Below are 12,319 nucleotides of genomic sequence, written 5' to 3'. Positions count from 1 at the left end.
CTGTCTAAACTTCACTGTGGCAGTTTCCAGACCTGAGTCTTAACCTCCACAAAACGATTGAATTTTATTTTCTGGAAATAAATAAGTTCAATTACATATTGGTATAGTACAAATTACGATAATGTTTCCGTGGCATATGATAGATTATTAATATTGCACCGTACATCTTAATAGACACATATAAATATCCATCAAGAACTAACTCTACTAATACCCTATTTAAATTCTGCTTGGTAGATTTCCTTCTGGATCAATTGTGGCCTGGCCCAAAATAAAGATTTAAATGAGCAGCATTAATAAAATACCTGCACTGGCCCAAGGAACAAATGCAAATTTCTAAATTTAGGTACTGATGTCTGACTAATGCGTTTTAGACTCAACATGCACATTCTACTGAGAGTGTCCCCGAAGCCCTCTCTGCATGAATATGAGATAGAACACAGCATATAGAGAAATGCTGTTTGTTATCCAAGCTGACTCTTCTGATTAAAGATTTAGGCAAGATGATGTGGCCATCTATTCTTCTCAAGGCAAAGGTAACTTTAACAATAGACCTAAGGACAAGGCAAATGACACTGTAGGCCGGCTGAATAGGTTGTTAATTTGTTTTTATACCATTATTATTATTAAGATATTTGGTGTATTTGGTGTTTCCCTGCAGCCCCATTTTGTTAATTGCAAAAAAAGTGTTGTTTACATGATAATCATAAACCTCAGTCTCTTATGTTCATGAATCATATTTTTGTACTATTGCATTTGCAGGAGATCAATATTCTGTTGTAAAGTTCAAAATGCAATTTCCAGTCAGTAATTGGCCAGCAACCCTGACATATTGCTGTGGGCAGAGGCATGAAGCCGTTCTCCACACAAGCTTTTCACAAACACCTCCGCGCACCTGCAAAGAAACAATTATATAACATACAAAAGTGACTATGTTCTCATTTAGCCCCGTTTTCTCACATTCCACGGCCAGGTTTCTCGAATCTATTTGATCCTACAACGCCTCGCGCGTGTCACAGTTTGACAAAGCCTAAGAATTGGTTGACATATCACACCGCGTATCAACTTCTCAATTGGAGGAGCTGGTGCATGGTGTGATCTGTCAGCAGGTGCTAAGGCTTTGTCAAATGCAGTGATGCAAAAGGCAGTCTTCAAATAAACGAACTCCGAGACAAAATGGTGAGATAACTGACAGGAGGTGTACCATCACCCACTGAACCATCTACAGCGGCTCCTGCTGACGGGCCGCTGGCCGACATGTCCACTCATCAGCCGTTGTCAGCGAGAGGGCTCGCCTGCTGGAGAAGAAGCCGTGAATTCGGGGCCTTACCAAATCTGTGAAGGAGACGTTGATGCATGTCTCACACTTCAACATCGATTCTCACCTGGGCGTCACGTTCTGTCGACAGTTTAACTCCGCGATTAACTCGTTTCTGCCACACGATTAACAAGTTACGAATTATCAACGTGCCTTTTCGTTTTTTGGCACACAACGAAAAAACATGGCAATATCCATTAGCGATGCATTTATGATAGGATTATAAATAACCTCATCCAAGGGAGGCCGGTGAACTGTGGTCCACAGAACATGCTTTGGAATAAATGCATATCAATTACCTGCGGAATAACACCGCACTATTGTAACGCCGGTTAACTGCAGCTTTATCTCACATCTCACTTTCTGCAAAGGGATTGTGACAAAGCCTTCCAGCCTACACATTGTAATTTTGCTGGTGAGATGTGAAAGTGCATGTCTAAGGTTTGTATTCCATTACGACGAGCAAGGAAAATGTGCATGTCAACACTGTGTTTGTGTGCTCGTGGCAAGTTTTACCCTTAAAAAAAAAAAGCACCCCCGGATAAAAAAAGGATTGTTTTTTGGATGCTTCTGCTTACTGTGAGAAAGAGCTCTGAGCTCCTGAATAACAAGACTTGACATGTCATAGCTAAAGAAATACAAAACCCTGGTTTCTTGTTGTTTTTTCCTCATGGAGGATGACAACCACAGAATGCATTCGCACAATTATTATACTGATAGCCAACACCAGACTCTAATGTGTGCAGAGATCCGGGGTTATTTCTTCTATTTCCTTTAGTTTCCCAGAACTTTTAAGTCATTTGCCACATAACCTGTTTGCAGGGACCACAAATACACCATTAATATCGCTCATGCACTCCCAAACGATAGTCCCTGCTCTTCCCTGTTATCCCTCCACGAGCTCTGGGTCTCTCATATTTGTTCGCCATCGATCATAGCAGTGTGGCGCGCACACTGGAAAGCAGCCGGTGGGGAGAGGCTGCAATCAAACAGAGAGGAGCAGTGTGAAATCTCAGGAAGAGGCAGCTTCCCCCATGCCCGTGGGCAGGGGATCAGACGATGAGGAAGCCTGCCTCAGACACTCAGCACCTCCCATTGGCACCCTGATGCAAGCTGCATGCAAACCCACCCCTCGCATGTATCTGCCAGCCGGGGGGTTAAGCTCTATGTGTACCTCCACTCTGTAAGTGCACTGTGGAGTGCATGCTATGCTACTGCTATTGGAGGTGCTTTGAGAAGTTTCCCTAAGCGTCACTGAGGGCTACTGATGTGGTACCGAAGGTGGTAGAAGGTGGAAATTACTATTTTGCTTTTTCATTTTTTCATTTTTTTTTTCATGATATTGCTTTAAGCAAGCAGATGGAACCGACAGAGTATATAAGGAGAAAGCTGCAGGTGCAATCTTTCCCCCCCAAGACTGGGGGAAAATAAATGTGGTGTGCAGAGAGGAAGTGGACATGTCATTGAGTCATTGCTCTTCAAAACCAAATCACAAGCTCTCTAAATCCAGTCAACCTGTTCCAGCCACTGGCATAATAGTGCTGTGGTTTGCCCATCTGTTCTCCACTGTCCACCTTAGCCCTCCATCCATGACATGCAAGACTATAAACTCTAAAGGAGTTTTTTTTTTTTCCAGAGTGCGAGCAGATTTATTTCAGGGCCCGGGTACAGCAGAAAACAGCTTTGAGAGGGCGAGAAAATACCAATTTTCCCACTTTGCCTTTGGCTCCTCCTTCACCTCACGGTTGACTCATTTGCTTCGCCCGTGTCCATCAAATATTCAAGCGGCGATTGTTGCAGTGAGGCGTGAGCGTGTTTTTTTTTTTTCTCAGACAGTATTCTGCTCCACTGTACATGGGTACTATAGCTACAGTTGGCTAATGGCCACAGCAAGAGGCAAACGCAAAAGTACAAGAATCAGTACTGACTATTGAATACGTCTTTGTAGAGATGGATTTGAGCGTGACAGAAAGGTCAGTGCATGCAAATGAACAAACTGGACTCTTATCATAGCATGCTGTCGTAACACAGACAAACTTGATTTTAATCACATGTAGATAACTGATGATCTGACCTGCGTGATTGAAAGTTGTATGCACTATTATGCTAATGATAGCGTGTAGCGACAACGACTCTGATGTGACGGGTTACAGTTGAATCTAGGCCTCCCGTTTGTAACATTTTCTGGTAGGAATAGATAAAATGTCAAAGGTAGTTCATAAATAAAAGCTCCTGAAATGTAGATGAAACATTAACAGACAAGGTAATGGCCTACTAAAATAGCTGGCATGAGAGCGTCTATGTTCTTTCTTTCGATGACGCGCGACTATGTGCGTTGGCGGCACTGGAAGAAAAATGGCAGACTTTGGCAGGCCAGGCGGCGCATTTAGCTGTCAATGCTGATTTTCTGGCCCTTGATGAAGATGAGCGAGGTTCAGAATGTGCTTTAAGTCCTGTCACCAGTGCTTGGTATCACGCTACATTGCATGTTTTCTTCCGCGTGGCATTCCATAAAAGAAGTCCAATTACGATTTCTAAAAAAACACCTTCGCCCCAAAGTAAATTAACAACCTAACTGACAGCGAAGATGTGGCACTCAGCGTTAACCTTTTATGCCTTTTTATCTCCTGTCTGCAAGCCTGAATGAGTCTATGCATGCATTACGCGTTAAATAGGCAAATGTGAGCATTTGTCAATTTATGTGAGTAACTGGGAGTTTTCTGTGCATGGGTTCACACCGAACCCTATGACATGCACACACTTAATGGCCGTTCCTATTTCATAAAGAAAGAAATAGGCCCCGTTCTGACATGTTAAGCGTTTTAGAAAACCTGTGTAAGCGTACCTTCTTTTTTGTTTCCGACACACTGGTTTTTATTTGTGTAGCTACTGCAAATTTTTTACACGGGGCCCGCTTGGTGTGGCGTAAACCTCCTGGAAGCTGTGGAGAGGTTTTAATCAAGTGTGAAATCCTGTCGGAGTAGATGCCTCCACGACTGTGCTTGTGCTGAGGAGCGCACTCCTCAAACCGCTCTCCCCGACTCTTCCCCCGTGAACATGTTTGGTAGCGAGAGTCCATTTCACCGCAGTGATGCATACAGACAATGCTCTTAGCGGAGCTGAGAAAATGAAACTCCAGTTATTGTGCATCCGGCAGTGCAGACACACACACACACACACACACACACAGAAAGACACACGCTTGACTCGGTTGCCCGTCGTTTCATAGAGCTCAAAATGCAGTTTCTTCTCCCTTAATCAGGCGTAAAAATGTAGTTCATTCATCGACCTCGTAAACAGAGAGAAGATTTTGCCACTTAAGCATAATGAAATAATTAAGCATGAATAAGGCAGAACATTGCTCAATTGTGAAGTAAATGTATTAAATAGCCTAAACATCTAGCCATTTAGGATTACAGGAACAATGAGATTAACTGCAACAATAGATCACGCGGTCCATTCTTCTTTTCCAATTATTATTATTTATTTAAACAATGGGACAATTGTGTAGGGGATTATCCAGGAGAAATTAATATGTTAGACATAAATATGTAGAATAATGAAACCTCCATTCATTTTCATTAAGTAGTTTAATAGCTCAAGTCGCGCCGAGCACACACACACACGAGCTGTCTCACTCTGCCTTCTGATAGATTGAAGCCTTGGTGGGCCAGATGCAGTTTTTTTTTTCTTTCTCCAGCCTCAGAGGTCTGACATTTTGTGGGATAATTATCTAGCCAGTGGTCATGAGCACAATACTGATGGTACATCTCGTAGGCTTACTGTCGAGCTGGCCTTTCTCTGTTAGCTGCGAACTCTCGCCGCCGCCACCTCTGATACGTCATCTCTGGCGGTTGCATCATTCGCATGCAGCAACGTCTTTGTGCTCGTCTCATGTGCAGCGGTGAATACATTTGCTCTCGCTCGGACTCTCGTCCTGCAGCTGCGAGACGAGACGCTGAGCACTCCGTGATGGATTCCTTTTCTTTCATTGTGCCACTACAGTTTATCAGAGGAATCAAAACTTTACATGTCTGGCACATCAAAGATGTCAGTCGTCTGTTCCTCTCTTCACTGACAGAGAATTGTGTGCCGCAGTCTGAGACTGAAGGCATAAGAAAGATGAAGTGACTGCTGGTATTCCCATTTAATCCTGGCTTTATGTTTAGATTGTCAACAGGTGGGCTGCTTAACAAGTCCATTGTTTGACAGCTTAACGTTTCTGGTAAACAAATAATGCTGGGTTCCTCTGGCATAACTTTACTTTGAGACACAGTGTGATGTACTTGAGTGATGGTTAGAGCAAACTTATTTTGGAGCTTTACCAGATTGTACATTAGAATGAGGTCACTGGGTCGTGGACCCATTTATTTAATTAGGAGCCGCTGAATAAAAAATGGATGATAATCAAGGGCAGGGAACTCATTTCAGCTCTGTCAATCAATAACTCATTCAGCAATGGTTTTGCCCAAAGGGACTAAGCCATTCTCTTTGTAACCAAATTTTGCATGTCTACAGTGTGTGTGTGTGTGGGTGCGCGTGTGTGTGTGGTGTTTGGTCTATTCCTGCAGTCATTATTTCACGTTGACACATGTTCCGTGCACCATACGCCGCTTACAAATCACATATAACATAAATCAATATGTTGCTGCCGAACACATTAACAATACAGAGGTATACTTTATAAAAAGCAGCAGACAAAGTGCTCTTAGATACTTGTAAATGACATAGACACAGCATGCTATCTACTGAATGTATCACATCGGCTAGTGGACTACACACACACTCACCCACATTCACACACACACACACAGTAGTGCTCATTACACAGTGCATAGCAACAGCTACATAGCAACTGCTGCTGACTGCTTAGCAACAGCTGCAAAGACCTCAAGGAGGGGGGGGGGGGGGGGTTCATGGGGTGTTTTAGATGACACCATTTCTGTTCACAAATGCCTTTTTCAAGAATTCGTCTTTCATGAATGCTGCTCAGACTTTTACCGCGTCGAGGCTCGCCCTGACGGTGCTGTTTTCTCACACAGATATCCGCTCCCTGCCCGACGTGGCGATGACCGGAAACTGCACGCCGGAGTGCAGCGAGCTGGGCCACTCGGACGCCTGCTGGATGCCCGGGCATCCCTCCCCAGTGCGCAAGACCAGGAACCCCCCGAAGCTCTCCACCTTCGTGCCTTACCAGGAGAGAGGGAGCCTGGGTCGCCTGGCGAACGGGAGTGCCAGGCTGGGTGGCGAGGAGCAGCACCGGTCGCGCCTTCCGCCCTCCCGCAGTGCCTATTCCAACAGCGGTCACGACGCCAGTCAGGACTGCCCCTTAGAGGAGATGCCCCTGAGCGCAGCCTCCGAGTTCCCAACCCCCTCCCCGTCTGCCCACACTCCGAAAAGGGAAATTTACCTGTGAGATTTATCATCGTCTGATTGGCGCACAAATGAGGAAAGATACGCCCACTATCAGAAGGAGAAAGCGGCTGTCCCCTAAAGCCAATGCCCGTTTTTGTAGGAAACTATAGTCTGTGACTCATTCAATCACTGGCATGAACACTTGTTTTTGTCATTTTTCCTCCTTAAATTATTAATTTATTAGCATATTTATTAAGAAATCCACAAAGTTAATTGATGCACTCACTCACTCACTCACTCATTTATTTATACAAAATCTTGAAGGATACAATTCAAACAGATCCACAGGAAGTGCAGATGGTGAATGCTACTTTAGTACTAAGTGGTTATTGTTGTAGTTAGCCAATTTCCCATTCTGTGAAGTGATCTCTTTAAATCTGAAAGTTGTGATCAGTGCTCTTGTGCCATTATTAGCTATTATTTCATAGACAGCCAGTCAGGCCCTAACAAAAGGCACGACTCAACAATCAAGTGAAACGGTCTCTCTTAATGTACAGTGCTGTAAATACATTTGAATGGTGTGTTCTACATATATTTTGTCCGGCTTAAAAAAAAAACTAAAAAAAAAGTTTGCCTCAGAATTTCTAGCATATTTAAGCTTTTCTTTGCTGCTGCTGTTTAAACTTGATTGAAACCGTCTCCTGAGGTGGAGCTCGAGATTGTGGAAGGCATTTATCCGCTCCCCGCAATCACACACACCTTCGACCCCTAATCATAGCAGAATGGCCTTTACCTCTGCTCCCTGTAGAGCTCTGCCGCTGGTGGAGAAAGCTATGTGGAAACATGCCAGCTGACATTGTGTATTTCCACTGACTCTCAACACTGTGACCTATCGTTCGTCATGAAAACGGTTGACTTGGCCACACAGCACCCCCGGAGTCACAGTGACCAAACGCAGGGTGCTCATCAGACACGTTCTGATTGGTGTTTCTCATAAAAGCGTGTGACTCACCCCGTCGATTAAAATCATGACAGTGTGTCGGTTCTGGAGCGCTTTCCTCTACTGTGACAATCAGACGGGCTCCACGTGCCGGCTGGCGGCCCTTCCCTCTCGAGCTCGAAAGTCCCTTTCCCTCGTGATCTATAAGTGCATCAGTGGATCTTATGAATGCATGAGTTATTTACATGAAAGGGCACTTGAGTGTTGAGAGCCACTGGAGAGACGGAGTACTGCTAAAAGTTGATATCACGCTGGTGTAACCTAGACGAGTGCTCTGCATTCGGAGTATGTCGTTGTTGTTCAAAGTGTAATTTCTCACGATATATATATATATATACAATATATACTTCTTCAGAGGTGAATTCAACATACAACACACTCACAGGAACAATTGGATTAGCCGATAATGTGCTTTTTTTTAATCAATAGAAGGTTTTTGAGAACTTTTTTAGAATTAATGTCAATAAGGTGAAGGATTTCAAAATAAATATTTGTTTAGTGTCAGTAAATATTTTCCGCAAGAGTAGACAATTGTTGAGTCCAAACTTAGCTTTGGAAAACGGGACTGAGGCCAGATTTACCTCAACTCCAGTAAATGGTGATTATCCTTGTTTTGAGGAGAACATGCTTAATAAGTTATTAGGCATTTTTTTCTCCTCTGGCTACTGAACACAGAATAAGAAAATGGGGCATGCCCGTGGGCTTCCTTCCTTTACAACGATTTTCAAGGCGAATGTGAAGGATGCGTCTGAAGGACACTATATATTAGTCAGTAATTGGATGTTAATGATGACTACACTAGGCTGCCGTACAACATCGCGGAGCCAGCCACCGTCTTTGAATTAAACATTGATTTGATTAGATTTGTAGATACCTTTCACCTCTGTGGAGTGTTTCCACAGTGAGATTGCGTCTCTGAGTGAGGCTGGAAGAGCCCAAAATGGACATTTTCCTAATTAGGGTGAGTAATGAGTCCTGAGCTGGGGCATGTGTGAGCGCACCCCCAGGACAAGGCACCCACCAGATAATGCAAATCCACCCACAGAGCTACAATCAGTTGAAAGGGGTATTTTTATCAGCACTTACCTCATCACGCCACCATTGAAAACTGCATTTAGAATAATTAAAGTGAAAACATATGGAAATTACTAGACACGGCCATGATTAAATAAGGTGGGCGATTATCCTGCCTTGAGGGGGAGAAAGCACATTATGCCGTTTTCAAAGCCATTTAGCGACTGAAATAAAATTCAAACAACAGCCATGATACACTGTGATTAAACCCCCCACGGCTCCCCCGAGCGCCCCTCTCAGTGCTGAGAATAGCCGCTTCGCAAGCCGAGAGCACCGGGTAGGACCGCTGACCTGGAATTAATGACAAGTGAGAAAGATGGCACCGAGTGATAAAACCAATGTCACGTAGCCGCAATCATAACTTTATCTATTTAAAGGCTTTTGACTCCATTCGGATTCACAACCGCTCTCGCAATCCTGGGGTTTATCTCCGGCGTTAAGTCTTAACCTGATTCCAGCCTGTTGCGCGCTTTATCGTGTTAGTGAATCTGGGATGTATCATCAGATTTGTCTTTTTGATCACCAGTTCATTAATTGAAACGAGCTTCGCTCCTCAGCAGATAAGTCATAATCGTCAGTTTGTTGCACCGAACGGAATGACGGGAATCTGATTTAAAAGTCCGCTGCAAATCAAAAACAAGCCTGAGCCTATTCCCCACCACCCCCTCCCCCTTGCCTCCCTGCCCCCCCTCACTCTCTCTTGATGAGTCGGACTCTTTCACTCCGGCTGGTAACGACCTCCCGCTACTCACCCCTGGAACAATATATCACCGGGTCTGACCTTTCTTTCGAACTCATGCTGAATGAACTGTGTTTACTTCTCTCTCTCAAACACAGTTCGGTCCTTCTTGACCGAAACCAGGAGGACGTCATGAAGCACCAAAAACACACTCGAAAAGTGTGTTGAATAATGTTTAATTTGTACTTAACATTGATTTAGTGTTGAATTCACTTGAGTATATTTTCCCTCTCTGTGGTGTGTATCGTACGGTGATCATTTCTGTGGACAGATGGATAAATTACTATAGTGAAATTGGCAAAGGGATTTTTTTTTTGTTGATTTTCCGTACCTATCAAAGACTCTTAGCAAACTGGTTGTGTGAAAAAATAAAGAAATCCGTCGGTGGTGTAGTGTACATAGATCTCCACAACCATGTGTCTGCTGTCAGGCGGGCGATGATTTTAGCATGAATTCCAAAGATAATTGGTAGAAACTGTTTACTCTTCTGTTTTTTTTCCTCCCCCGTTTTTAATTTCACTCTCTGAAATGTCAGTGCTGGTTCATATTCAAAAAGCCCTCTCCCAAACCGACTGAAAATTAACTGAACATTTCATCTTTTTTCACTGTTCATCTAGAACAAAGACAATTGCCTTGAAAATATGTCTTTGCAAGAAAGAAATCTAGTTGTTATCCTAATTGTTGGTATATTTATATAGGATAAAAATGCTTGTGATGCCATGTTTTTGTACAGTTTTATGTACATACAAGTGAAGCTTTCTAAAAGTTCTGAGAAAAGCCGATGGCATATAAAAATTGTAACATGTTTTTCTTGAGATGTGCACATCTTGCCTTGGTTGGATTGACCTTTGCTGAGTCAGTGTGAATGTGGCCGTTCAATGCCTGCACTGTAGTCATTCACCGGCTCTCACCTCCTGAGGACTTAATCAGTTTTTATGTTTATCGTGAACAGTGGATCGTCTTATCTTACCAGTTTGTTAAACTCCTGTGTTCTGCTTCGTTCTGTTTTCGCATGTTGACAAATTCTCTTGTAATACTGTAAGTCCTCATGAACTTTGTAATAAAAATCACTTCAGGGAAAAAAAAAAAAAAAACGAAGGCTGTCAGTGTCTTTGCTTTCTATTACTATTCATCACTTTTCAGCGTTAAACAAGGTTTTGGATGTTGCATTTTCATAAGAGGCTTTGCAGCCTTGGAGCTACACGGTGTAAAATGTGTCTCAGTCTAGGACCCAGGCTCATTATGAGGACCTAGGATTCTTGTCATGTGGGGGAACAGCGCTTCATTTCTTAATCAGGGAGCTCCAGAATATTGAGAGGGCGGCATTCCAGGACTTGAAGTAGTAGAGTCCCAGGACCTGTGTTCACTACTTCAACTCAGTAAAACAATGTGCCAGAAGTACACAGTCCCCATCATGCACTTAAGCTTACTACAAAAACACTTCTTTAAAGCATTGATGAGCTGCCCGTTGCTACACATTTAGCACGTAGCTTACAAGAATGTTGTGTTGTGATGTTAATTTTGATACGTCTAAGTGCCTCTGCTCAAAGACAGGGAATGGAAACTGTGCACTGGACAATGAGCTTCGCTTGAAAGCCTTCGATGAAAGAGTCGAGCTCTTTCTACGTCTCCATGTTCACAGTCCTTGCATATTTATCGGTTTCATCATTAGCACATAAGCTGTGGGTTTAATTTACTTAATCATTGTTGCACAGATACCATATTATTCAACAATCTGTGAACTGCAGTTATATAACGAGTGATGAATTTTCATCTTATTTCCTAAACATTATCCATGACACTCATTAGTATCGTAGCCCTACTAGATAGTATCTCACATGATGAGAGAGAATATAAGGCTACATGCTAATAAGCCCTGAATGCTTTTTTCTAAATGAAGAAATTCCAAAGAATTTTAAGGGCAAGAACAATATGTCTTTTATAATCTAGCCATGCTATAAGCTATCACGCTATACCTTTTTTTAAGTTTAGAAAGGTGATGAAATAAAAGTAGTCACTGGCCTGGGTAATGTGTCAGAATAAAAGTCTTTGGTATGTACATGGGAGAGGTTTATCGTGTTGTGGGCATACAAGTGTGAATGAAATGTGCATCGCGGTATGAGTTAATTTGAAAATGCTGTTAGCAGAAAGGTCGACATGTTCAGTCACATGTGAGATCTTATTATTCTATCATATGGAGGGTAAGCAAATATGTAAAACGAGCTAAATATATGTTATAAATATATGTATATGTATGATACCGATTGTTCACACATTAGTGTTTCCAACAATATTTATCACTCATCTTAGTTTTGCATATTAAAGCACGGTATTTGCTAATTAGCACAAAGCACAAAATAGAGCTTGGTCTGATGGAAATGTCAAAGACCTTCAAGGTAATTGCTCATAAACTTCATATAATCTTCATTTATCTTTACCAAACCCTACGGTTTAGTACAGACTTAAAATTTTCCTTTAGATGCATCCTCTGAACACGATGAATGTCCATAGTAAGTTGTTGAGGCGACTAATTGACTTACATAACCATCTCTTCATTCAAGCCCAAAACTGGTAATTAAAATGTATAGTTAAGCCATAATTATGACTTTTGGAATTATTTATATCTTTTCCTAACCGTCTGGTAGTGCAACCAAAATGGACTTTGTTAGGATTACATAACCATCTCTTCATCCATGCTGCTAGGAAGTCTGAATACATATAATACAACAGTGCATAGTACAGCCAGCATTTTGACTTTTAGAATTGCCTCTCACCTAGTACCAGTGGACCAGCTTACTGTACCTATATTACATTTGCTGCAGAGATCAAACAT

The 12,319-nt window shown here is 42.6% G+C and overlaps 1 protein-coding gene across 1 annotated transcript in view; it reads left to right on the top strand.

Annotated features, from left to right (window-relative positions):
- pcdh1a (protocadherin 1a) overlaps positions 1-6,958 on the top strand; it is a 75,951-nt gene extending 68,993 nt beyond the window's left edge. The window contains exon 4 of the mRNA XM_053441673.1: positions 6,361-6,958. Coding sequence (XP_053297648.1) covers positions 6,361-6,734 — 374 coding nt within the window. The 3' untranslated portion in view covers positions 6,735-6,958. The remainder of the gene's footprint in view (positions 1-6,360) is intronic.
- The last annotated feature ends 5,361 nt before the right edge of the window (positions 6,959-12,319 follow it).

This window comes from Pleuronectes platessa, chromosome 15, assembly GCF_947347685.1.
Source record: "Pleuronectes platessa chromosome 15, fPlePla1.1, whole genome shotgun sequence".
Taxonomy (NCBI): Eukaryota; Metazoa; Chordata; class Actinopteri; order Pleuronectiformes; family Pleuronectidae; genus Pleuronectes; species Pleuronectes platessa.
The sequence above is the reverse complement of the archived record's forward strand: the minus strand, read 5'-3'. Positions and strand labels throughout refer to the sequence as shown.